Below are 27,983 nucleotides of genomic sequence, written 5' to 3' on the forward strand. Positions count from 1 at the left end.
AATGAAAGCTCCATAAGGGCAGGGTCTATTATCGCTTTTTCTTTGTATCTCCAGTGGTGGGCACCTAGCAGGTGTAACTGGGTGGTGCAGTTGATAGTGGGTTGAGCCTGGAGTCAGGAAACCCTGCATGCAAATTTGCCCTCAGACACTTTCTACCTGGACAAGTCACCTCACTACTGCTTTCCTCAGTTTCTTCATCTGTCAAATGGGGAGCGTAATAGCACTCACCTCACAGGGTTATTGTGAGGTCTAAATAAGATATCTATAAGGCACTTAGCATAGGACCTGGCATATAGTAGTTAATTAATAAATACTTATTTCCTTCCTTTAATAGATGCTTGCTGATTGATTGATCTGGAAGCAGATGGAACAGATTTATGATGGACAGAACCCAAGATTGGATAGAAGGGAGTGAGTAGGCCAGATTGCTTTTGGGAAATTATTCAGTGTCTTTAATGATCCCAAACCTTTCCTTTACATGCGTACTCACGTGCAGACACACACACACAATGTATATTTTAAAAATCAATGTGGTTCCCAAGATTCTACATGGCTGTACATATGGGAATATTACATTTTCTAAGGAGTCTAAATTTCCCATCACCCAAAGGGCAATGTAGAGACATCTGGTGGGCATAAATAAATAGGCTTCGACATGTCACAGATAATTGTTTACAAAAAGCATAGCATAAAATAGATCAGCAAAGAATTGTGTACCTAGAAAAGGAGATAGAAAGAGAAAAGCATAACAGCTGGACAGCTCAGCCCATGTGCTCCATTGACATCCAAATATCATCAGGACACCTAGAGACATATCCTCATTTTCTATCTGGATGCACTCATTTTGCATTTCTTTGGCTTCTTCACCATGCCCCCAATAAACTCATCTTGCAAGATCCAATCAATCTTAGTTATTCACATCTCATCAGTATCCTCTGCCCCTCTGATTGGAGAGTGCAGCCATGAACTCTTCAACTTCCATTTAAGGTGGAGTAGCAGGAGAGGTGACATTCCTCAGATATCTCTTCATTTTCTTCCCAGCTGTAGTCATTTTGGACTTATTTGGTTTCTCCACTAACCCCTTCTCTGACCTTAGCAGATATGCCCCACTCCCATCTCAGCTGTCTTCCCCCATTAAATTGTAAGCTTCTTGAAGGGCTTACAGTCCTTGAGAGACTTACACTTAGCATAGTGCCTGGCACATAGTAGGCCCTTAATAAATGTTTATTGACTATTGATTATTGACTAGAGGAAGGTGCTCAGAAGTCTGAAGTCCATCTGTGGAGCATTTATGGAAGGATATGGATGAGTCATATAGGAGGAGAGGGGGTGGATAGATTATGACGGGATGAAGTGTCTACAGTGATGAGATCACAGATCCATTGAAGCATCCTATAGCTGCAAAACATAGAATAAAATAATATTAGAAGAATTTCAAAAATAGCCAGCATTTATATAATGCTTTCGATCCTCATGACAACTCCGGTGCTATTATTATTCTCATTTTGCGGATGAGGAAACTGAGGCAGAGAAAGGTTAAGTGATTTGCTTGGGTTACACAGCCAGGGAGTGTCTGAGGACATCTTTGAAGTCAGGTCTTCCTGAATCCAAGGCAAACACTCAAAATGGCAAGTATCCCAAAAAGCAATGGAAAGACAAATATTGGACAGACTTAGAGTGTAGCATGGTGCTTTCCTTACTTCACCCCAACTACTGAACCTTCCTTGCTTCCTTTAAGTCCCAACTAAAATCTCACCTTCTACAGGAAGCCTCCCTAATCGCTCCTTAATTGCAGCGTTTTCCCTCTTTTGAATATTTCCTATTTATCCTGAATATATCTGGCTTTGTATATATTTGTTTTCATTTTGTCTCTCCCGATAGATTGTAAGCTCCTTGAGGGAGTGGGACTGTCTTTTGCCCCCTTTTGTATCCCCAACCTATGTGCGTGGCAAATAGTTTTTTCTCTTAATTAAATGTTTACTGAATGAATTAATATTGAGTGAATGAACAGGACCTGTTTGATATTATCCCCAGCACCTAACAGTGCCTAGCACATAACAGGTGCTTAATTAATGCTTACTCATTGATTTTACTAGAGGAGAGGGTCTTAAACTTTCTGGTTTCAGGACCCCATTACACTCAATTCTTGAGAGAGCTTTTGTTTATGTGGGTTATATCTATCGATATTTATCGTATTAGAAATTAAAACATCTTAGTATTATTATAAAATAATTTTCATCTAGAGGTCCCCCAGGGATCCCCAACTACATTTTGAGAACTGCTGTACTGGAAGATTTCCGGACCTGCAGTCAGAAGCCCCAACACGCTTTCTGCTTACTAGCTGTGTAACCTTGGGCAATGATCCCAATCTCCCGGAGCCTTAGTTTCCTTATCTGTAAAAGGGGATTAATGCTACTTGCTCCAAGGATACAATGTACTGGAAAGGCCTTATAACCAGTGAAAGTACACAGATGCCAAGTATTGTCACTATTTAATCTTTTTTTTCCCTCCCCCTCCGGAAGTTTAGGAGCTGGTTAGGGACTAGGGTATTAAGGTGTTCATTTCCCCAGGGTCTTAATCCAAGCCGGTACCTTCAGGGCATCAGTCCATTAAGGCTCCAAACTGATCAATTTCAGTTTCATTGTAACTTACTTTGTTTTCGTTTGCCTTAGAGTGTAAACGACACACTCCCTAATTCTACAGAATCCTTACCGCAGAAATCTCCTATTGGTCATTTCCTTTTTTGGAAATTATTCTTTCTAATTTAGAATTATCGTGGTGTTATTTAATTCAGCTTTATTGCAGCTTATCAACCATTTCTCTCGCGCGCGCGCGTCTCTGTGTGTGTGTTTGTGTGTGCGCGCGCGCTGGGGGTAGGATGGAAGGCAGTTAGTCCGTCCATTCCTCCCTTTGTAGTGCTTTTTCAGGGGGCAGGCCATCTGCTGGATCCGCCCCGGGTGGTCAAGGAACCCTGGATGTTACGACTCCCCCTTCCCCTCTTTTTTTTTTCCCCATGTGAGAACGCCATCTTGTGGCTCAGTCTTACGGCATGCAGCGCGAGGGAGGGAAGGGAGGAGGTCGTACCATTTCGATATTAGGTGGAGAAACATTTTCTAGTTATTGATTGGGAAGGGGTTACTCTCGATCGCTCCATACTTTCTGACTCTACGAGATGTTAGATCAGGGAGGCAGAGATGGTAGGTATACAGGAGCGAGCTTGTTTGTTCTACTTCTCCCTCCCTTCGGGGAAGGCGGTGTTGGTACGTCCTGCCTCTCAGTTCCCTCTCCATGGTGGTACGGTCCAAGGCGGGGAGGGCTTCCCCGGCTGATTCCGTGCTCTGGCTCCAGGAGGCTCGGTTCGGTCAGCGCGTGCCCCCTCTGACCGGGCCGGAGTGGTACTTGCCGCCGCGCCCTGATTGGCCGCTGGAGCCCCGCAGTCGGGCTCGGCCCGCCGCGCCGCCCTCAGTCTGGCTCAGGCCGCCGCGCCGCCTGGCTCTCTTCCTCTTCCTCGTTGTCCTCGGCGGGCTGTGGGGGCTCCGCGCCGCGGCCGTTAGTCATGTCGGGTAGGTGCGCCCTGTGGCGAGCGGCGGCGGCCGCGGCGGCGGTTTGTGGGGGCCGGTCCGGCCGAGGCTTGCCTCGCGCCGGCCCTCCTACAGGCCGGCTGAGGCGGAGGCGGAGGCTGAGGCTGAGGCGGAGGGGGGGAGGGACCGGCCGCCGCCATGTTGCGCTGAGGGGGACGGACGGTCCCCAACGCTTTTGGCCCGCGGCAGGCCGGGCCTCCGGCCTCGGGCACCGATCTGCGGGGACTGGCCCTGTCTGAGGAGCCGGGTGGGGGGCGATGACCCCCGCTACATTATCTGGGTCTGAGGGGGGTTGGGGGGGCAGCCGCGATCGGAGCGTCGGGGTCCTCCCTCCCCCTTCCTCAGTCACGGCCGTGGAGGCCTCGAACCGAAGCCCCGGACCTCAGTTTCCCCTTCTCGCTTCCCGCCTCTATTTTGTATACTCGATTCTCTTCAAAGAAAGTTGCCTCGTTAAAGCTCTTAGACCACTCCAATTTCATGAATCCTCTCCCTAATGTTGGGGGTCTTGGCGTCTCTGCCCCCCCCCCCCCCCCCCCCCCCCCCCGCTGCTGAAAGCGACACTTTTCTATTATTGATGTGGCTCTGGAGGGGTGTGCATGCATGGCCTGGCACTTGAAAGCTCTCTTCGAATGAAAGGGAGAGAAGGAAAGAAAGAAATCAGTCAGTAAACATTAAAAAGCGCCTACTACGTGCTAGGTATTATGCTAAGCCTGGAGGATAGAAAAAAGGGCAAAAGACAATCCCCCAGCTCTCAAGGGGGGGAGATCGAGAGAGATCCATCAATCAATAAATCTTTAGGAAACTCCTACTATGTGCCAGGTACTATGCTAATCGATGGGGATATAAAAAGGGCAGAAGATAGCCACCCTCCAGGGAACCTGAAGAAAAAAAAATCAATCAATAAACATTTAGGAAACTATATGCCAGGCACTGTGCTAAGCATAAAGGCAAAAGGCAGCCCCTGTGCTGAAAGAGCTTAGAAAGAAATCCATCAATAAACATTTATGAAGCACCTACTGTGTTCAAGGCACTGAATTAAGCACTAGGGAGGGCAAAAGGCAGTCCTTGTCCTCAGGAACCTTAGAGAAAGAAAGAAACAAAGGCAGCCAGGGTCGAAAGCCAAGTCAGAATGCTAAGTAGCTGCGGGGATCCCCAGGATGTGGACCACTGGGCTTCTTCGGTTTGGCCCACCAGGCTGATGGACTCTGAGGCCCTGCCCTCCGTCCTGAAAAAAAAAAAGGGGGTGAGCAGTGGCTGCTGGCTTACCTTGTTGTGGGTCACATGCCCACCCTCCTCCTTTCCCTCCCTTCCTAGGTGCTAAGTTGAGCAGGCACAACATTTCAGTGAAATGAAACCATGTGTTTGGAAATCTTGCCTGGTGGCCAAAGTCTGCTAATTTTTTTTTTCTCAAAGGGCGGTACCTGTTAGTAATTAAAAGGTTGGAAAAAAAAAAGATCATTGTGACCTACTATCCTGCTGATGGTATAGGGGGACATGAATGAATGAATACAAAAAAAAATGGGGAAGGGGGCACACGTACTTTTCCTTAGCTAATCAATGAATTTGTCTGGCCTTTTGCTCCCATTTTCTGAGTGTTGAAAGTCAGATGCTGAGTTTCCGTTCCTTTGGCCCTTTTGGGGGGAATTTATTATTTTTAAAGAGGAAATTTTTGACTAGGTATAACATTAACGGAGTTTGGGAATGCTTATGGCCAAATGGTATCTATCAACAGTTTGTTTGGTGTCGAGTTGTAGACACTTAGTAGCTGTGTGGTGTTGTCAAGTTACTTAATCTCTGCCTGCCTCAGTTTCCTCATCTGTGAAATGGGGATAATAAGGCATATGAGGATCAAGTGAAATATTTGCAGAGTACTTAGCAAACCTTAAAGTACTACATAAATTCAGGCTATTAGGCTAAAAATGAGATTTCTTCACCAAATGAGTAAAATCTGGAATGTTTCAAGGGAGGAGATATGTGTGGTTTATGATCTGAAAGTACTCATTCAGTGTTCTATAGGATGCTTAAACTTATTTAAACTTATTATTTATTACCAATTATTCATTATTTATTACTTGTTAATATTATTATTATTTAAACTTTAAATTTATTTAGTTCAAGCATAAATGATTTATTGGTGTGTGCATTTTCAATTCAAATGGGTGATTTGCACATACTCTATAGTTTCAGGGGCTTAACACTTGTGTGATTCATGGTTTCTTTGTAGATATAATCAGAAAGTCTGGTTCATCCTGTGGTATCAGCCTTTAAATGTCCAAGTCACTAAATGCTTGACAGTTAATTGTATGATAGATAATGCTTTGTTTGCTGCTTTTTTTCACATTTAGAACTAATTGACGAATAGGGCTGCATGTTTGTAGTGGAAATAGTAGTAGACTTGGAAATTTGGGTTTGATTTCTGGTTTTGCTAGTAAAAAATAGCCGGTGACATTGGAAAAATCACTTTCACTTAACCTTTCCTTGACCTAGTCTTATCTTATGTAAAATGAGATTTACTATCCACCCTCTCAAGAGTTGTGAAAAAAAAATCACCTTGTCTCATATAAATAATAAAACTAGCTAATGTTTGTAGGTATCTTTAAGGTTTACAGCACTAGGTAGGTGCTATTATTGCCCCCATTTTACAAGAGAAACTGAGGCTGAGACAGGCTAAATGACTTCACCAGGGTTACCAGGCTAAGTGTTCAAAATGGGGTTCGATCTCAGGTCGTCTGACTGGCACTCTACTTAGGCCGTCTAGCTACCTGAAATATAAGGTGGTACTGTTATCTATATTATTTCTATGTCAAGCACCTGTAACACAGCTATTATTAAAAATGGTAATAATGTGTATTAAAAGTAACGAGTGTCCAGTGTGTTAAACTGTGTTTATAAAATGTGGAAGTGATAACTTCTCTTTGTTTTATAAAATTCTAGTCAACAAATTAGTTCTAAACTAGTAGTGATTATGATTGTTTAGTCCATTCTCTCCATTTTTTGTAGGGGAAGTAGCATGTAACAGCTTCTCTTTCAGTATTTTTTCCCCCCATATAATGAATTAATGAACTATCTTGTCTTAAATGTGATGATACTATGTAAGTGATATCTTCTACACGTATATAGATAGCACACTCTGGAAAATGGCGGGCATTCTTCTGACACATAGCTAATGCTGTTTTCCCATTGAGGTTGTCTTGAATGAATTGAAGTGAAGAAAAAGCATGTCATTGAATTAAGTTGATTACTGGGGATAAATGACACCTAATCTGACCAGAGCTAGTTTTGTAATTGAGATATAGAATTGAAACATAATTATGTCATGACAGAAATGTCATATGACAGATGAACTTTGAGAGCTTGTACTACTTGGTGTGGCCTTGGACTATGGAAACAGTAAAGATTCAGGAGGTAGTGAATTGAAAAGTTTGTGTCACTGCTTGAAGTCAGTCAGATCAAGAATATGAATTCATATTTGGTGGTGTTTCCCAATGATGCATTGCTTTCTTTTATGCTATATTTACTCATACCTTCCCTCTCCTCCCCTAATTTTACTACTATTGAAAAATATGTGGGAATTTGTATGCATGTGTAGTGTGGTGGTAAATCATTCCTTTAGTCATGAGGTAAACCAGAGTAGGACATGTTTACCCCTAACTGTTCTTCAAGAACACTTGAAGAGTTGTCAGCAATATTTTATTTTCTCAATTCTTATTTCAACTAAGCCTTTAGAGAGGCTTCTGCAATTGCTGACAATCCTGGTAACCCATGAGAGGAAAAATACGTGCTGCTTCTTCAGGATTACTTGAGAGTTCAAGGTGGGCAGCCTATCAGGGAGCTGTGAGGTAAAATACATAAATAAATCAGTATTTTGAAATTGGACTTGGACACTGCATGTTGGTTAAAGAAAATAATACCTCTATGTAGTAGAATATCTTGTCATAGTAGGCTACTGCCTTCCCCTTCTGGGGATATAATTTATCAGGAAAAAACATTCTTTTTTAAAATGGTGATGGTTTTGTGCAGATGTATCCATGTTTTCACTTAACCAATAACACATGTGGAATTAGAGGGGTTATAGTTAAAATGATTAGAAAAAAAGCAGAAAGTTATTTATAGAGACCTCTCTGTATAGTTTCTTCTAACTCTTGGTTTGTATCTTCTGTCAACTCTTATATAGAGGGACTATAGTTTGTCTTTGAATGAATCATACTTTCTTTATAAGGTTTTAACTTTATTTCTTTGTGTTTTAGATTCTGGAAGTTATGGTCAGTCTGGGAGCGATCAGCAAAGGTAAAGTATTTACCTAATATATCGAGTGGAATTGAAACAGGTGAATTCAGGTGGGATTCATCACTTCACTTGAGAGTTGATTTCTGGACGTCTTAGGGGATTTAAAAATTAGCTGTAAATATTCACAAGGGGGAGAAGGTTAGCCTTTGTAAACAAGAGATCTAGCAGAGTAAGAAAATGGATTGAAGTTGATAGGAATACATGGAGATACAAGGAAAAGCTCAAGTAGTACATCTGAATCATTTGCTTTAAGAAATTATTTCAAATCAAGCAACTTAGCTCTGATTTTGGAGTGTTTAAATAGCTAATTTACCCTAGGCCTTTGGCTAAGTGTTTCCTCTATGATGTCCCAGCATAACTCTGTGATGCTGAGATCTCTGTGGAGTACTTCACTCAGGGAGCAGTGTCTTTTCTTAAAGCAGCAGCATTTACAACCGTGGCCACTTTGGGAGAGTTCTTGTAGTGCCAGAATGTGAAGAGTGCCACGTCCAGCACGTAGGAGGACCTAATTGAACTTGATGGCTATTTTGTTCTCTTGTGAAGGGTCGTGTAGAATCTGCTTTTCTCATTTACCAATAAGATCTCTGTCATTCTAGTTCTGGTATTGGAAAATGGGTTGCAACTCAGTGCATACCGATATGTGGAGTAGCAATTTAAATGTGTGAGAAACCCCATGGCAACCTATGTAAGTTAGAGGCAAAAATGATTTAGGGAGAATAACTTTTGTATGTATGTTTTTTGACTTTGGATTTCAGAAAAACAAGTATACATGCACATGCCTATGAGAAAGGTTTGGGGAATAGCATTGCTTGGTGTTAGTGGAAAATTAAAAAGGGTTCAGGTCACAGTGTTGCACATTCATATGTGATATACAGTTCCAAGTGCTTCTTGAAAACTGGATCCTTTGCCTTTTCTGGGAATTTCACGTTACATTGTATGGGTGTGTCAAAATGTCAGGAAGAAATGAATTTGTCAAGTATGAGAGTAAAATAGACAAAGTTGTTGATGTGAAGAATTAGCCTTATGCTGCATAAGCCTTATGGCATCATTGTTAGTCTTTGGCATGGACCTTTTTCTGAGTATGATATTTTCTAGTGTAGCTGACACTACATTTGGCTTATGAAAGATTTTACAAAGCAAAACCAACTCTTTAGACTATACTTAGCATTCATAGTGTCTGTGCTTGGAATGGGGGTGGGGGAGGATCCTTAAGGAGAAAATGAGATTGTGCGTATAAAGTATGTGGCATCGTGCACATTGAAGTTAGGGTGATGGCACTGATGACTTCATTGACTCAGAATAGTTATTGGCCACCAGCTTTCAGTGTGCCCAAGTTCACTAGGCACATTAGGGAGCAGAAAATAAACAAGACGGAGAGGAGGCCTTGCTACTTTCGGGTTTATCACTCACTAACCATCATGCCTTGGGCAAGTCACTTTTTCTTCTCTGCAAAATGAGGGGTTTGAACAAGATGACCTTGAAAATCCCTTTCAATTTTCACATTCTGGGAATGCCTCGTAACTCACCTTTGGGTGGTGCTCTCTGCCTAACATCCCTGGTAGGAAAGTAGTGTAAGTATTAGAGATGAGGAAAAGCAGTGCTCAGATGTTCAATGACTCACCCACCTGATGTAGGATTTGAGCCTAGGCCTCCTCCAGTAATGATTCTACTATATAATGTCTTAGGATTCTGATTTATTTAAGAGATGACAGAAAATTAAACTTCCTTGGGAAGCTTTGAGTTGAAATAGGGTTCCTTATATAATGGTAGATGATATAAGACTTAGTTTTGGCAGCCTTTTATTTAAAAAATTCAAACATTTCTTTTACAGCTATTCCTATCAAAGCAACCAAAGCTATGGACAACCACCACAAGTAGGTTGAAGTCCAAACTATGATCCATTTAAACATTTACTTTGTTTTCAGTAGGCAATGAAATGAGTATTTACCTAAATTTCAGGGTTATTCTGGCTATGGGCAAACGGCTGATTCCTCTTATGGACAGAACTATGGCGGCTACTCAAGTTATGGACAGAGTCAATCAGGTTGGGCTGGTTTGTTAAATTTGCTATTTTAGTCATTTTAAAATCAGAATGCTTACTAAATGGTGTACCCATCCAATCTTTAGGTTATTCACAGTCCTACGGTGGTTATGAAAATCAAAAGCAGAGCTCATATGGCCAGCAATCTTACAATAACCAGGGACAGCAAAACACGGACTCATCGGGAGGGTAAGGAAATAAAGTGAAAGCACCGGGCCAGTGTTGGACATTTGGAAATGGTTAATACTGTAGGTATTAAAACATGGATGTCACCATGAAACTCTTCTGAAACCACAGGTAGACATGTCTTCCAGAGATGTTCTTTGATAGATACTGGCTTGATGTTTTGTGAATGGAAAACAGTGCAGTTATATGGTATTTCTTCTGTCATATGTGAGTTGATTCCTGGGTTCCGTTGGTGGGTAAGGCACCAGTTTGCTTCTTTGTGACTTCATTAAAGTTTTCAAAAAGTGAGCTTATGCTTCCTCTGTAACTGGTGCTAGCTTAATAGAAATTTTTGAAAGAAAATGAAATTTGGGCTTTAGTTCTGTATGTACATAGAGCCTACTCTGGTAGATGTAAGTGAAAACTTACCCACAAACATAAAGTGCCTTAAAAAATGTTTTAAATTATTAGTATGTGTGGGTAGAATTTTATTAAGAAGTTTAAAGGCGTCTCAAAAACTTTCTGTGTTTTGAAGGGCTTTTAAAAATTACAGTGAGCTTAAATAAAGAAAAATCCTTATAAATTACCACAAATTACAAATGCAACTAAATAAAAACCACATGTAGAGTAGTACAGCGGGAGTTCTAATTGTGAGTCTCATGAATGTTTTCCATATGACTGCATGAAAACCTGTACAAATGTAAGGCATTATATGTTAGCTGCAAGGGAGAGTCACAGTACAAGTAGCAGTACTTCAGGCCCCTGTTAGTTGGCAGAAGTTCATGAAAGTGGAGTGTGAAGCATGTGGAGCATTTTTGTATGAAGATGCACTTTCTGAAGTATGATAGGCAGTGAATTGTAAACAGAGGAGAAAGTGACTTGACAGCTCTTTGAATGGTAGGGGCTTACGTTCTGACCCCTCTTATTCTCTTGTACTAGAAGAGAAAGCAGTGGTGCTGCTGGTGGGAGGGGGTATAGCAGCATTTCTGCAGTGGGCTGTTTGAGCAGAATTTGCTTTGACGAGCAGCTAGCCCATTAACATGGAAAATTGGTCCATGTACCATCCTTGGTATAAGTGCTATCACTTGTCAGTAGTATTCACCCTCTTTGGTATTGAATAATCTGTGGCCTCCCCAAATGAGAATTAAAACACGTGCAGACACACACCTTATATCCCTGCCCTCCCTCAAGAATTTAGGCATCCAAGTGAATGTTATCCAGATTAGTCATTTTGAGGGGTTATATATACCTAAGCCAATGATAGTGTGATTACTCAACATATTTTGGGAACTTCTCATTTAGAATTGACTTCAGAACCAGTTTAGAGCCCACATGAGAAAGAATCAATGTCATATCTTTTTAGATACACCCTATTTTTTGACCCGAAGTGGTGGTATGGCATGCAGTTATCTACCTTATTTACTAGGCTTGGTAACAGATCGATCTTAGCTATTTCCAAAAACCAAATCCTCCCTCAAAGGATGGAGATTTCCCACCATTGAAGATGGTGCAGACCCTGGAGGCAGTTTCAAAAGAGAAGTTCCAAAAAATACTTGAGTAGTGGCCGCATTGTTGGAATAATTGTATAGCCCTCCCCCAAGGTAATTACTTTGAAAAGGCAGCACTCATTCTGATGTATTTATTCTAGTATACTTGTTTTTAAAATAAAATTGTACTTTACAATTAACTTACTCAAGAAGGCAATAACAGGAAGCCGTTTTTGGATTTGTTAGTGTGTTAAGGTGAGATGCTTTCCATAATTTGGTATTTCTTCATGATTTGGCATTTCTTTGACTTCTCAATTACATCTTTGACTTCTCAATTACATCGGTGCAAAATTTCCTGGTAAATTAAAGGTTTACATTTTAGGAAAAATCTTTTAGGAAGAAGAAGTGGAAAGCATGGCCAGATGCAGTTAGAGTGTGAGCTCATAGTGAGTAAGGGTTGTATCACTCATTGCACCTGTACCCCCAGTGCCCAGCACAGTGCTTGTCACAAAGGAGATGCTTAATGAATACTTGTTGATTGATCAGTTGATAGCCTTGAGATGTAGCCATTTAGCCCTTCTTTTTCAGAATAGGCCATCTCTCTGTTTAAAATAATCCTCCTGAGAACTCTCCTAAGTTCTTGATTCCTGTTTAGCCAAGGTGGAAGAGCGCCTTCATATGACCAGTCAGACTATGGTCAGCAAGATTCATATGACCAACAGTCAGGCTATGACCAACACCAAGGTTCATATGACGAGCAGTCAAATTATGATCAGCAGCAAGACTCATATAATCAAAATCAGCAGTCCTATCATTCACAAAGGGAAAGTTACAGCCACCATACACAAGGTAAGCCACACTGACTGTAGAGTTCTAGTTGGTTTTTGCAGCATCATTTTTTTATAGTTACAGAATGACCATTGGCTTATAAGTGGTGGGTTTATTTAAATGAGTCAACCAAGGTTTCAGCTCTTTACAAAAAAGTTGAGTCTTGAAACATCTTATCTTTCTTTAGTAGCCTATGTGCCTTTTAAACCAGTTTCTTCTACTTTGGTTGTACACCTCTGAGTAGCTGGGACCCCTGAATTTATTGGCTAAATGACCTTTGATTATTTTGGCATCCTTGTTTTAATTGTGACTGTCCTTCTAAGGCAGGGCTTCTTAGTCTTTTTTTATGTGTGTCATGGCCCCTTTTGGTAGCTTGATGAAGTTTATGGACCCCTTCTCATAATAAGTTTTTAAATAATTGAGGAAATGCTAAATTTCACTTAGTTAATAAAAATAAAGATGTATTTTTCTTTACCTGTCCATGCTCATGCACCCCCAAAATCTATTTACAGAGCCCTTCCTTCTTTGTGGATTCCCTGTTCTGAGGGCTTTGATTTATGATTTTATGATCTTTATGATATTATGATCTCATTAGCATTTTCTTATAAATTTATAGATCTTCCTTGATTAATGGTTGATCCATCATTTCCACTTGATTACTTTTTTTTTTTAAGAGAAAAATTCTATTCTGTGGCTCCTGAGCAAATGTCTAGGATGTTGGTGCCTTTTATTTTGAGTTAGGTAAAATAAATAGAAACTTTAAAGAGAACTATTATTTTATCTAACACATCAGAATCACTGGATTGATGGGGATCTTTTACCATGAAAGTACTGAATCTTGGAGGATAGACTCAAAGAGAAACCAATGATTTGGCATTTGAGTTTAGTGAATTGTACAGACAGTATGGTTTAATGGGAAAAAAAATCAGAAGGCCTATGTTTTTGTACTGGAGCTGCCTCCACCACTGCTGGTGATTTATGTGCAGATGACATACTCCTTTTACCCTTCTCATTGTCTCTTATGTAGGTGATGTCTATAAAAATCTTGTTTGTCCTAATTGTTTTATAGTTTACAAAGTGCTTCCTTCTTAGTAACCTTCAGATGCTAAACCTTCCCATTCTGTCGATGGGGAAATTGAGACTTAGGTGAAGTGTGACTTGCCCTAAGCCCTACAACCAATAAATGTTAGAGGTTGATTCCACTGAGTTTCTAAAAATTCATTGTTCTTTCTGTTATATCATACGCTACTGAGAGATGTAGCCTCACAGAATTGTTGTGAGGAAGGTACTTCACAACCCTTAAAGCACTATGGAAATGTTAGCTATTTATTATTAGTTTATGAAGCTTGACTGTGACAAATACAGTAATGCCAGTGTCTTTTAAGATTTTTATTGACTTTTGCAGAAAAGTGCCTCAAAAGACCGTAGAAAAAATTACTTAAGAGTAGAATGAGAGCATTTATCAGGGATGTGATTTTTTTTGTGCTTTTTTGCAGATGACCGTCGTGACATGAGTAGGTATGGAGAAGATAATAGAGGATATGGCGGGTCACAGGGAGGAGGTAGAGGGCGTGGGGGATATGACAAGGATGGAAGAGGTCCTATGACAGGATCAAGGTAAGTGTTTGCATCCAAATTCTAGAATTCTTTTTTGATTGTTACTTAGCTGATTTGGTTTTAGGATCTAACCAAGTATTGAAACTTTGAAGAGTTTTAAGATTTGGAATTATGTTCCCAGAAGGGGGTGGAAGAAAATGCAAAGCCTCTTACATTAAAATGGTTTTCAACCCTAACATGCCAGATAAATTACTTAGGGTAGGCTATATTAGCACGATATTATATTAGTCCACAAAGTTTATATGAAACAGAGATAAACAAAGGCCCACCACTATGGTTGTCAAACCATTTCATTTTTCGTGCCAGAGCTAAAATCTAAGCCCTTTTTAAAAAAATAACTCTGGCAAATGCAAGTATTTTACATATCAAAAGAAAAAAAAGGTAAGTTAACTCAAAGTTGGAGAGTAGAGAGGTTCTCTTATAATCTTGAGTACCCTTGGGAAGGGGATGTATACAGCAAAAAAACCCACAAATTAGATCTTAGTTTAGGGGCAGCACCTGACTTCTTTTAGAAAAAAGTTAATTTCAGTAGTTTAATAAAGCAGACTATATCATTTTATACCTTTTTTTTCCTTTTGAATAATTGAATTAATTAGTGCAGCATCATAAAACTATTAGTAAATCTGTCTTCTGTCTAACAGGGGTGAGGAACCTGCCACCTTGAGGCCATGTGTGGCCTTCTAGATCCTTGAGTGCAGCCTGAATCAAAATTTTACAAAACAAATCCTTTTATTAAGGGGATTTGTTCTGTGAAGTTTGGATTTAGTCAAAGGGCTGCATTTGAGGACCTAGAGGGTCACATGTGGCCTGGAGGCCGCAGGTTCCCCGTCCCGGTCTAGAACTTGAAATCTTACTTATCTACTTAAGAAAGTTGTGTCTTTCTTTTATAGCTTTTTTTGGCTTTTGCTAGGATCCTCAAACTTTAAAATTCATTTTGAAAAAATGTTATTATAGTTGACTTAATTTAAATATTATTTTAATATGTACATTTATAATTTTGGCCATTTAAGACCAAGCTAAAAGGGTAGTTGAATTTTTTCTCACAAAAAGACATTTGTAAGTTACAGTTTTGTGGCTATAAAATACATAGGCTAAAGCATAATCTGCATTGGTCGAGAAGTGAAACTGGCCATGGTCCACAAACTGTCACTTAATAACAAATCAGTTCCATTTCACTCCTTTGCTGCTTGGGTCTTGCCTTTGGATCCCTAGAAATGAATTTGAAAAAAAACCAGTAATACTTATTACTTTGCTCTTCAAGTAAAACCGGCATTTGAACCTCCTGCCTTGTACTTTTAAGCATGCTGTTTTTCTTTTCATTGTGTAATGCTTTTGATATTTTGGGCACAAACTTAGTAAAACCTTACGGTGACTTGATAGACTTCTGCAAGCCTGAGACTTTGTGAGGATCTTGATTAACCCATAATACAATCAGGTTACTGTATATAGTAGATTAAATACATTATGTTTTCTTCTATTATTGAAGAAGATAGTGTTGTCATTATGTCATCAACTAGACATGAGTGAAGTGATCAACACAGGATGACTTATACAACTTCCCCCTCCCTGTCTTAGTAGTCCCAACAAATACAGAGCCAACCCTCTGGGAGGCATCATGTTAACTTTCATGTTAGTAACTTTAACGGAATGCTTCTATAACTGATTGCCTTGGAATAGTGTAATAATAGTGAATGATCTTCATTAACAGCTCTCTAGTTGTTATATCATAGTTTTAATATTCATCACAAGGAAGTTGTAATTTTGTCTTTATCTGCAGGAATCTGTTATACTCTTTAAGTTTTTGTGAGAATGGTGGAATTTTCTGGGTGTCTTTGGAATAGGTTTGTATTTTTGGGAGGAAGCTTGAAGGCTAAAATCCTTTGGATTTTACCTGAGACCTACTAGTAAAGCAACTCTGAGATGAATATCAATCCTACTTCTAAAGACTTTCATAGATTCTGCAACCTCCCATGCAGATATAGCTAGGTGACATCTCAGGATCATTTCAAGTCCTGTGATTAGTTTATGAAGCTTGACTGTGACAAATACAGTAATGCCAGTGTCTTTTAAGATTTTCATTGACTTTTGCAGAAAAGTGCCTCAAAAGACCTTAGAAAAAATCACTTAAGAGTAGAATGAGAGCATTTATCAGGAATGTGATTTTTTTTTTGTTTCTTTATTTGCGGTGAAGCCATTTCAGTTGCAGGTAGAAACTGATCACGGAAAATCTTGACCCAAACATTGTTCAGGGTTTTCATTTGTGTTAAAACTTTTGGATTAGAGATCCAGTCTTACAGAAATTTCTTAGGTTTATTTGCTTATGAATAATAAGAAAAGTATGATCCCTCAATACTTTCCCTTGGTCTAGAACGACATTTCCATGTGTTTTGAATCATTTCACTTAAAAACAGTAGGGTTGAAAATCTCACCTTTCTTGGCTGCTTGAAGAATGTGTAGCACTGCTTGGGTTTTACGTTAAAAGTTTCAAAGAAGAGAGGGAGAGCAGAAGAGGTGACAATCACAATCCACCATCCACCACCTAGATGATAGAAGGAAAAGTTCAATCCAGAAGAAGGCCTTCAGCTTTTCCAGTTTCAGAAAAGAGGTAGAAAGATTGTGGGAGAAATCCTTATGTTTGAAAATTCTTCAGCAAATCACCTTGTTTGCCACAAAAAAGTGTTAATTCCTAAGGAAAATCAGGTCGACATTTTTGGTGGTCAGACTAACTAGTGTTATTATCCAACTGCAATAGAAAATTTGTCCTTTTTTAAAGTTTAGTACTAGAATAGTTTGTTAGAACTTTTTCTCATTGTCTTGAACTTTGCTATTCTGATGGAGTCTTAGATTGTCCTTGGTAATTTGTTATGGATTGTTATAGATGTGTGATTTGTTTTTCATTGTCTAGACTTAAGTAGCTGAAATTTTATCAGTCACTGTGGTTTTAGGATTGTGTGGATCAAGCCTCAGAGTTTTCTCTTTTAGAATGTCTTCTTTCTCCAATGAGAGTGATTGAATAATATCTCCCTTGAAAAAGGTGAATGTGTTCCTGGCTCCCCGGCTTGCTAGGTCGTGGTTAGGAAATGCTGTTGAATTCGGGAAGATTTTGCTGTATGTGGGCAAATCTTCCACAGAAGAGAGAAAATAACGAAAACTGTAGCTAAATCTGGTGAATCATTTATGTTTGGAATAACTTGGTTTTCTCCAACACCAATAGATAGTTAAAATCCATATTTTGCTTTCCCGTCTTCACCAAATATTGAATTTCCCTGAATACCAAACGGGCTCTTGAGCTATCTGTTTTGTTTCTTAGCAGGTTAGAGCCTTGAATAGTATTTACATCTTTATAGAAAACCCACCAAAGAGCCTTAGCTTTCTTGAATGATAGTGGGACCAATCTTTTAACATGGGCATAAGCCCTATTTTATTCATTCCTTCTCTCCCTCCGTGAAGGTAGGCAGTGAGAGCATTGCTCTTCACCCAGATACGGTCTTGCTGTATCTACGGTAGACTTGGAGAAAATCCTGTTGACCCAATTGTTTTTGAGTTTAATTCAACGAAACAGACACAGATTTATCTCTCGCATAGATGGATACAGCCATAAAGTTGAGAAATTTTGGAGGTTGTTTTTAATAGATATTCCATTCTTAATTCAGAATATTCCTTTGTTAGAATGTACCCAGATGTGTTAGTCTAGTCTAGTGTGTTATAAATGGACATTTAACCTTGTTGCAGAGGTTTAAGAGAAATATACTAATGAAGAGTGACCATGTCTTCTTTCATGATGGGATGGACTTACTGTATATATGGAACTAGGAAAAATGCTTCACATCTTGTTGGTAGCCATCGTGTTGAAATTTTCAACTACTTTAGTATTAGTTTTCAAAAATACATAGAAGATCACTTAGAGAGCTAATGGGAGATCACAAATGTATACAAATTTGACTTACTCTTATACAACCATTCTCTTCTACAGGCATGTTTTTTTTAGGTTTTTTCAATGTTAAGTTCCTGGAAAGCCATGGAAATTGAAACCAGCAATTATATAGCATTGTCCTATACCAAATTGTTTCTTTTTTCTTTAGTTGCATCAACTCTTTGGTGCCCTATTGATTGAGATGATAGTAGAGTAATTAAGAGTGTTCCTTTTTGCATTTAGAAGTGAGATAAAACTTAATTATTAATCCACTCATGGAAAAAATTACCCCCCCACCCAATTCCCTGTTGAATAATTCTATCCTTTGTCTCTTTAGTAGGATTAGAGACTGCTCTTTTTTTCTCTTTGGAATTTTGTTGGGCATAGAAAAAGAAACTTGTGCAAATGAAAATTCTTAATCAGTGAGAGGAGTATTACTTGAAATCCCCAGAGTTGCTATTAATAAGATTTTCAGAGATCTAGGTTCAAGAAACCCCTTTGCTACATGCTAATGTTTGGCTAAACAAAATAAAGCAGAGGACTGGAAGGTGGCATAGTTGTTTAGGTATGTAAGTAAGGGATGGGGGAGGGTGGATGGATGTTTTCTTGAAACATGGAGCTTAGAGAAACCAGCATGAAGCTCTGACTGTTAGAGGCTTGAATTTCACAAATAGTCCTAACTTTTAGGCTTCCAGAAACCAAACTGAGTAGATTTTCAAGTTTAAAGACTTATCTTTGCTTAGGGGTGCAAAGAAGAACTATCACAGTCATAAAGTAGAAATGATTTAAAGTGAAACTATTCACAGTGGTTACTTTTTTTCCAGAAAGGCCACATGAAGGAAAATCTTAGGTGTGAGGGCTTTTGCTTAATAGGAAATTAGATGCCTTCATCAAAAACTTTGGGTATTGCCCCCTTTTCAGTTCATAGGGCAGGTCTTTACATTTGTACTTCAGTGCAATTGAAAATACCATCATGCTATTATAGAGGCTTTGAATCATAATGCATTTGAAGTGCATTTCCTTTTGATGCAAGCAGGAAACTGTCGAACTCTTGCATGTAACTACCAGAGAGGATATTTGAATGTATTGGATATTTACCAAATTAAGAAAAAAATTATGTGTCGGAAATGGTGGACTGTGGATTTGTCGAGTGTTTCATTACATCTGTGATATGCTCTAAAGATCAATGTGTAGAACGTTTGACATGACGAACTAAGTTTCTATTTAGTAATTTATATAAGGCATCTAATTGTGTTACAGTGTGGATGGAGAAGCAGAATTGAAATCCCTTCTTATCCTTAGCGTCCATTCTCATTAATATATTCACTTGTATATTTTACACTAGATTTCTGAATGAGTGAATGAATGAAATGTAACAGCCTTTCATACTCAAGTTCACTATTCATATGCTTCTCCACCTTCTTACCTTGTAATACCAACCATTTAACATCACCTTTCCCATTATGATGCCAAAATTTCACGCTTGAATTTGAGTATTATTCTAGTCCCTTTATTCCTGTTAATTTTTTTCTGTTGGATAGAATATTTGCCCTAGTTAAGCTTTCTTTACGTTATGTCCTCCCACTTTAAGTCAGGGGTTATGTAGCATCCATTTTGGCCTTGGGTTGGGGAAAGTGTTTAGGTCAGAGTATATGATATGATATTTAGTTTCAGTTTAGTGTTTCTCTTGGAAGTAGATCCCTAGAATGCTTAATTGGAAACATTCCCTGGAAGCCTATGAAATAAAACTTATTGGAAAGTTAGAGGTGCTACTATTCCCCTAGGCCATAAGCTCTCTACTTGTGATCAGATAAGTGTAGATTGAGCCCAGGGCTCAGCACATTAGAGACTTAAGGAAGAAATCATTTCTTCAATTTTTCCTCTGCAGTGGTGGTGACCGCGGTGGCTTCAAAAATTTTGGTGGTAAGTGCTGAGTATCCCAAAATGTTTCAGTGGAAATGCTGTGTAAATCTAAAAGCCACCACTATCTATCCCTCAGACGAAGTCTGAGCCTGTTCTTACTCAGTTGAGGCTGGTGTGTGTTGTGTGCTTTAAAAAAAAAAAGCCAAAGTTGATCTCTTTAACAGTCCAATGGGTTTCTACTTCTGTGGATTTGCATGAAAGAGTCTGTGGTGACCAATGAGACCTTCACCAGGTTTTGACAAAATGCTCTTTTATAAAGGTAGCTGACACAGTGGTCTTAAATCAATAGGGCATTCCGCTCCCTGATTTGACAGCCAGTACTTAATATGAGCAATGCTAGCATAATGCCAAAGTGGCAAATGCTGTCTATGGCAAGTTTAAGGAAATGTTGATACTCAATTTTGATTCGTTATCAAACTTAAAAAAATATCATTTAACCAGTATATTTACTCTATAAATCTGTTATGGTTGACTTTGTAAGTTATAGAAATACAGTTGAGATTTTCTTGTTTTCATTGTCTTAGAAACAAAATCTTTCAAACGGATTTCCTTAAATAGCTGTTACTTGTTTTCTTTTCTCTTAGGCCACAGGGATTATGGACCGAAAACAGATGCTGGTAAGGCAAAGCAGTTTGTAGCTAATAATTTTTAATATTAAGAATATATGCCTTACCTTGGGTTCTTTGAAGGAAGTTTTTTATTTTTTTGGATGCCAGTGTGGGAGTTGATAGTAGAGAACCTTATTATAATTTCTGAAGGAACCCCAGGAAAAAGAAATAGGGATGATGCAAAATGTTTGGTGGGCAAAATCTCTGGATCTGATTTCTGTACCAGCTCTGTAACGTTTGAATTCTTGTCCCCTTAATGAGTGACAAGAATAATATGAATTGGGAACATTGCTACATATATTGAGAATTTGAGTGATATCTCTGAGACTTTGTAGGAGACTAAGTAGTAGAGTGTGAGAGGTCTTTGATCAAAGGGGAACTGATCCCACAAAATCTCAGTAGATTTTCATCTTGCTTATTTGTGAAGGCTTTTGAAACTGACAATGGTTCAGAGGTTAAAAATGGTGCTGGATATAATGATCATAGGTTTAGAGTTGGAAGTGACCTCAGACTTCATCTTGTTCAGGCTTCTTAACTTTTTTAGACTCCTTTGGCCGCTTGGTACAAATTATAGACTCTGGACTCTTCACAGAATGCTTTAAAAAAATAATTGGAGAAAATGCCAAATTTCAGTTAGAGGTTAGTAAAAATAATGGATGTAATTTTTTTCCCATTCAAGTTCATGGACCCCCTGAAATCTATTGAAAACTCCTGATCTAGTCCAGGCCCTCTCATTTTATGGAGGATTTGACTGAGGTAGAGAGAAAAGAACCTCAGTAACTTGTTCATGGTGAACCTGGTAGTGAATGGAAAAGCCAGTTCTTGAATCCAGGATTTTTGACTCTAAATCCACCATTCTGCATTATACATTTGAGAGCAAAATATAACATTTCAGTACCAGACCTTTAGTATTGTTATTTTGAAGGTCTTTTCCTCACTTCCAAACATCTCCTGCCTAACTTTCCCCTTAAGGAATCATAGGCTAACAGGTTTGGAAAGGGCATTGGGGGACAGTTAAATGTCTTTCTTTAGACAGTTCTACTTCTCAACTTTCCTAATCAGTGAGACTTTCTTAAAGACCTCCTACATCCGTCTTTTCCTATTTAATAACCTGCATGGTCAGATATTTCTTAGAAATAATTTTATTACCGATTGCTGCACTCCAAGGTTCTGGGTATGAAGTCTAAGATCTCTTAAGATCTCCCCCGATTGTTTGGCTCCTTCTGTACACTTGCTTTCTCCATACCTGAAGTTGGAATGATGGAGGTGGCCAGGTCTGAGTGATAAGGGGGGTTTCAGTTGCACTAACTGATTTTCCTTCACTTGTAGAAACAATTGAATACTAAAAAGTGTGTATCCTGGCTCTTGATGGCTTATATAATAGTATGTCAAAGAATTTCAGAGTTGGAAGGGATTTTGGTGACCATTTAGTCCAGTTCATCTTTACCATTTCCCCTCTACAGTCTACCCTGACAAGTGGTTATCCAGCTTTCAAACTGGGTCTTGGATGACCAGCCCCCACCATTTCTCCAGGCAGCCCATTCTATTTCTGGAGAGCTCTCATTGTTAGGCTTGAGGTTGGGAAAAACCTCTTGAATTGATCTCTTTGCCTCTTCCAGCTGCTACTTTTGGTTTTTACACCTGGAACCAAATAGAACAAGTCTGATCCGTCTTTCACATGACAGCCTTTTGTGTACTTGAGGACTGGTGTCCTGTTCCCCTGAATCATATCCAGGCATAACATCCCTGTTTCCTTCAACTGATCTTTATAGGGCATGAGCTCAAGGCTCTTTACCAGCCTGGTTTCCTTTTTCTGGACAGCTCCAAGTTATCAGTGCTTTTCCTAAACACTCCAGATGTGGTCTGACCAGGATAGAGGATGGGGGTGGACTATCACCATCTTATTTCTAGAAAACCTGTCTCTTAACACAGCCCAAGAGTGCCTTACATTTTTTTTTGAGGGGGGGAGGGTTGCCATATCATGTTGTTAGCTTGCTGTGCTTATATCCCTGATCTTTTTTAGACAAGCTGCTGTCTAATTGTACCCCAAGTTTTACCTTACTAGGTTCAGTCAAAGGTGCAAGCCTGTCAAAACTCAGATCTTGCCTCAGCCCGCCAGGGAGGTAGCGAGCCTTTTTAGCTCTGAGTTGTTTTCACATTTGATAAATGTGCCATATATTTCTTAAGTCACTGACAGCCTAGGGCCAAGAACACTTGATGTAATCAAACCAAGAAATAGATCATTTTAACTTTACATTTTTTTTCCCCTCTTTCTAGACTCAGAGTCTGATAATTCAGACAACAATACAATCTTTGTTCAAGGACTTGGAGAAGGAGTATCAACTGATCAAGTTGGGGACTTCTTTAAGCAAATAGGAATTATTAAGGTGAGTTCTCTGTAGAGAAGAATCTTATAGTTTCTGGTGTTTAAAGTACCTGGACTCTTTGTTTAGGCCAGCTCTACTGTGCCATACTCCTTCCCCTTGTTACACGTATTACATCCCTAGGCTGGAATGTCTTCTCTTCTCTCTCTTTGTGTATTTAGACTGTCTTGTCCTTCAGGAGTCAAATCTAAATGTATACATTTTTTTCCTTTAACTTCCTTTGTATCACATGACTATCTTGCACAATTAGCACCTGATTATGGACTCTACTATTAGATTACACCATACGATTTCTTGTTTTGTTTTCACTCCTTAAGTCGTTTATGTATGTCTTGTCTCCTCAGTTTGATGGTGAACTCCCCATAGACTAGGATCGTATTTGCTTTTTTTGTGTGTGTTAGCACAGTGTCATGCAGATAGTAGGCACTTGGTAAATACTTGTGAATTGATGCCCCAGTCTTGGTGTGTTGATGTTGAGCTATTCCTAAGCTGTTGCCTTGATTAAACATCTTATTGTGTGATTTAAACGTGAATTTAAGGAAAACCAACTTGATTTTCCCCCCAGACAAATAAGAAGACTGGCAAGCCGATGATAAATCTTTATACAGACAAGGACACAGGCAAACCGAAAGGAGAGGCAACAGTGTCATTTGATGATCCTCCTTCAGCTAAAGCTGCAATTGACTGGTTTGATGGTATGCATAACTTGAATTAGTTTTCTTGTAGTTTCTTATGTATTAGTTATTGAAAGAAGTAACAATCTGTAGCTGAAGATGAAAGTACAGAAAGTACTGGCCTACCTACTATATTTATGTACCTTACCAATTTTCAAGTCATTCTAAGCCTTTATTAAGCATTTATACTGTTAGGCACTGGGAATACAAAAACAAAGTGAAACTATCCTTGCCCTCAAGGACTTATGGGAATGGAAATAAAACACATATGGAGATGAGTTAATATAGGAGAAATACAAAATAAATAAAATGAATGGGGAGGACATTAACAAGTGGGGAAAATGTGGAAAGGGATCTTGTAGGAGATGAGAGGAACATTGAATGGAGCCTGGGATTTCAAGAATCGAAAGAGTGGGAAGTATACCTAGGAGTGCACAGAGGAGGAAGTGCAATGTCACGTGTGGGGAAGAACATCGAAGCCAATTTGGCTAGAGAATGGAGCATGGGAGGAGGAATAATGTGCACTCAACCTGTAAAGAAAAATAGGAATAAGATTATGAAGGACTTTGAATGCTAAAAACAGGGGTTTGTGGGAGCTAGTGCAGCTTCTTGGGCATGAAAGTGATGTAGTCAGACTCAGGTCCAGTTTTAGGAAAATCATTTTGGAAGCTGTATAGAGGATGAATTGGGAAAGGTAGAGAGAAGTTGGATGTAAGGAGACTGGGTGGGAGATTATTGCAATATCATTGGCAAGAGGTGATGAAGGTGAGAGTTAAGATCGTGCTAGTGTTAGTGAAGAGGAAAGAGAAGGCTCTGAGGGATGTTACAAACGTCAGATTGGTAAGACGTGGCAGCTCTTATTGATTGAATAAGGGGTCAAAGGTGAGGACAGGATTGAGGATAACTCCTAGCTGGCTGTTCTGCGTGACTAGAAGAATGGTAGTGTCCATAACAGAAATTAGGAACTTGGTTACATCAGGGAAGTCAATGTCACTTTTCTCTTCTGTAAAATGGAGATGTTAATACATGTGCTACCAGACTCATGGAGTTGTAAGGAAAGTGCTCTCTACAATGAAGTGCTATAGAATTTTTTGTATTCTGTGGTACAGTCTGTACTCAGTGACTGTTGTAAACTGCCATCTGCCTGCACATATTTGGAGGAGATAGCTTCCTGTACTGGCCCCCACAATTTGAGCTGCCCAGCTTTTATTTCACTTCTTAGAACACTGACTTCCCAGAGGCTTCCTGTGTCAAGAGTCCATTATGCTTGGAAGCTGGGAGCCTTGGATTCTTAAGCACTTTGATGTCTCCACAATTCTGTAGTATTATTAGATTAAATGAGATACTCACTCCCAGAAAGCACAAGTGCCGTGCAGTATGGAAACGGAGCTCTTCAAACCCTGCTGCCTTGAATCTTGTGGCTCTGATGCATTTGATCTTTGTAAGGCCTCATGAACACTCCTTGTTCCTCTAAAACCAGTTTCATGGAGGGTGGATACACAAATCCTTGTTCTTTGATTTCAACTGTTGTTGAAAACCACTCATTTTTTCCCAGGAAAAGAATTCCATGGCAACATCATCAAAGTGTCTTTTGCCACTAGGAGACCCGAGTTCCTGAGAGGAGGTGGAAGTGGAGGTGGGCGAAGAGGTAAGATGTTCGTTACTACCAGACCTCTTCTAAAGATTTGACTTGGAATTTTGCATTGGCCTCTCACCTTCTTGCAGGAGCCAGGTTTAGCTTTCTTTCTCTAGGTTCCTCTCTTCTCTATTAAGATGGTAGTTATCCTGGAGGATATAGGATAGGTGAGGAAGGAGGTTGGAGGTTTACCCACATGGGTAGCATTTAGAGCATCTTAGAATCGACTGTTTAGAATCAGAGAAAGTTGTTTCTAGCTGGTCTAGCTGCAATGCCCATCCCTGGAGTATCAAGAGAACCCTTGGGGAATAACAGGAGTTTCAGGTGCGAACAATGATGACATTTCCTGAATGTGGCTGGCTCGAGGAATATCTGGGAATTCGTCTGGAAAGGCACAGGGCAGATTTTGGCTCATTTGGAAGTAAAGATGTAGCTGATAAAGTTGGGGGTAGTTAAGGAATGTCTTGTAGACTGCCTGGTGCTATTACTTACATAGCTTTCTTTCCACAAAGGGAACGACTCTTCCATTTGGATCTGGATACCTCCTCAGCCTTCGGCTTTAAAGTGACCAGATTTGGTCCATTATCTGTATTGGTCAAATGGATATTGAGAATTGAAATTGAAAGTTGGGGTAGTCAGGTTACCTGCAGATTTTCAATTCTTTGGGTATACTTAGGGTTAAATTTCAAATGACATTGAATCTACTCTCATGGGTGATCTGTTTGAGTGTTATGTTTTTTGCCTTATAGTTCATGCTAATGTCTACCCACATTCTAGAGTTGATTTTTGAATTACTCCATTAATGCTGTATTTATTAAATTCTGCCAGCAGGGGTAGTATGGGAACTGATGTTTTTCTATGTCAGGTGAGTTTCCTTGCCTTGTTCTCTTTCTTGTTTTCTCACTTAGGTTCACGTGGAGGATATAGAGGACGTGGAGGCTTTCAGGGTAGAGGTGGAGACCCTAAAAGTGGTGACTGGGTTTGTCCTAATCCGTAAGTATCTCTTGTTTATGGGCAGGGGCCCCTGCATCACTTGGAAACAGTCTAAAAGTACATCTTTCCTTCTCTCTGAGGTCTTGTGGAAACATGAACTTTGCCCGAAGGAATTCCTGTAATCAGTGTAATGAACCCAGACCAGAGGACTCTCGTCCTTCAGGAGGAGGTGGGTCACATCTTTAACAGTATCACTATGTAGCTTGCTCTTTGACCAGAACTAAGGGGAGCTTTGTGGCTTTTCCCCTTGGCCCTTCAGTTTGCATTTCTGTCTTACAGATTTCCGGGGGAGAGGCTATGGTGGCGAGAGAGGCTACAGAGGCCGGGGTGGCAGAGGTGGAGACCGAGGAGGCGGTGGCTATGGTGGAGACCGAAGTGGCGGCGGCGGCTATGGAGGAGACCGGAGTGGTGGCGGTGGCTATGGAGGAGACCGGAGTGGCGGCGGTGGCTATGGGGGTGACCGGAGTGGCGGTGGCGGCTATGGGGGTGACCGGAGTGGTGGCTATGGGGGTGACCGGAGTGGCGGCGGCGGCGGTTACGGAGGCGACCGAAGTGGTGGTGGTGGTGGCTATGGTGGCGACCGGAGTGGCGGCTATGGTGGAGACCGGAGTGGCGGCTACGGAGGTGACCGAAGTGGTGGCGGCTATGGCGGAGACCGAGGAGGCGGCTATGGCGGAGACCGAGGAGGTGGATACGGTGGCAAAATGGGAGGCAGGTACGTATATGTGTGTAGCTTGGAATCACTGTTCCTCGATTCTAGGATTGCTAGGTCTTTTGCTTCCCATTTTTATAGAATCCCAGTTACTGCAAGGGACCTTAACATTTCTTTAAGCCAGCCTCTATCTAAAGCATGAATGCTCTCTAAAACATCCCCGACAAGGGGTCATCTAGCTTCTTTAATGTATGTAGTGGTAATTTAGATGGTAACACATTCTACTTTGGCCTAGCCCTAGTCTTTAGGAAGTTTGGCTTTCTGAACTGAAATCTGCCCCTCAGTTTCTACCAGTTGGTTCTGGTTCTTTCTTGAGCCACGCGTGACAAATCCATTCTCTTTTCTACATAATAATAATTGACATTTATATCATGCTTTAAGGACTGCAAAAGTATTGATCCCATTTGAGCCTTGTGTGAACCCTTTGGGGTCAAAACTACAGGTACATATTTACAGATGAGGAACCTCAGACTTTGGGAGATTCAGTAACTTGTCTCTGGTCACACAACACAGCTAGTAAGTGCCAGATTTTCCTGACTGTAAGGCCAGCACTCTCTCCAGTAGGAGCTATCTATGTAAAACCTGGGGGCTTACATTTGAACACTTCTTACGCATGATTCCGTTTGGAGTGCTGTATTTCTAAGAGATTGGCTTTTCTTGAGGTTCAGGTAGAAATCTTTCACGCTGCTCAGTGGGAATTGTAATTTTTTTCCGACTTCTGTCATCAGTTCACCAACATAGGTTTGTCTTTATACTTAAAAAATCCCAAATTTAGGCTTGCTTTTATTTTTCATTCCTAGAAATGACTACAGAAATGATCAGCGTAATCGACCATACTGAAGACCATCTTGATTGTTCCTTTGCCTCTGACATGTTCGATAGTGAAGTTGCCAGAGTTCTGCCTGCTGCTTTCCTTGTGGCCTCTTCTCCAGTAGTGGAATTAAGTGACATTTGGATTTTTATTTTGGTGGGAGGGATGGGGCAGTTTTTCTTTTAGAAATGTCCATTGAAATTTCCCCTTTTAATTTCCAACCTTCTTCCCAGCCCTTGAACAGTCTGAGAAGCTGAATACGTTGTAAAATATTGCCAAAATGGAAAGTGTTTTGTAATACTGCAATAAAGGCTGCTTGTTTT

At 40.0% G+C, this 27,983-nt stretch overlaps 1 protein-coding gene across 1 annotated transcript; it reads left to right on the plus strand.

Annotated features, from left to right (window-relative positions):
• The first annotated feature begins 3,464 nt into the window (after positions 1-3,464).
• LOC114042964 (TATA-binding protein-associated factor 2N) lies at positions 3,465-27,772 on the plus strand. Its single transcript, XM_027861742.1, has 16 exons — positions 3,465-3,563; positions 7,829-7,868; positions 9,700-9,742; positions 9,828-9,912; positions 9,996-10,098; positions 12,217-12,410; positions 13,886-14,006; positions 19,808-19,842; positions 20,427-20,459; positions 22,728-22,837; positions 23,400-23,529; positions 25,064-25,156; positions 26,053-26,137; positions 26,218-26,306; positions 26,417-26,852; positions 27,650-27,772. Exons 1-16 carry the CDS (start codon positions 3,557-3,559, stop codon positions 27,687-27,689), a joined length of 1,644 nt encoding a protein of 547 aa, XP_027717543.1. The 5' UTR covers positions 3,465-3,556; the 3' UTR covers positions 27,690-27,772.
• Positions 27,773-27,983: the final 211 nt, after the last annotated feature.

Source organism: Vombatus ursinus, unplaced genomic scaffold (assembly GCF_900497805.2).
Source record: "Vombatus ursinus unplaced genomic scaffold, bare-nosed wombat genome assembly UNPS02014768.1, whole genome shotgun sequence".
Taxonomy (NCBI): Eukaryota; Metazoa; Chordata; class Mammalia; order Diprotodontia; family Vombatidae; genus Vombatus; species Vombatus ursinus.

Coding starts and splice junctions, on each gene's coding strand:
- LOC114042964 (XM_027861742.1), top strand. Junction 7,869..9,699: donor TCTGGGAGCGATCAGCAAAG/GTAAAGTATTTA, acceptor TTTCTTTTACAG/CTATTCCTATCAAAGCAACC. Junction 10,099..12,216: donor AACACGGACTCATCGGGAGG/GTAAGGAAATAA, acceptor ATTCCTGTTTAG/CCAAGGTGGAAGAGCGCCTT.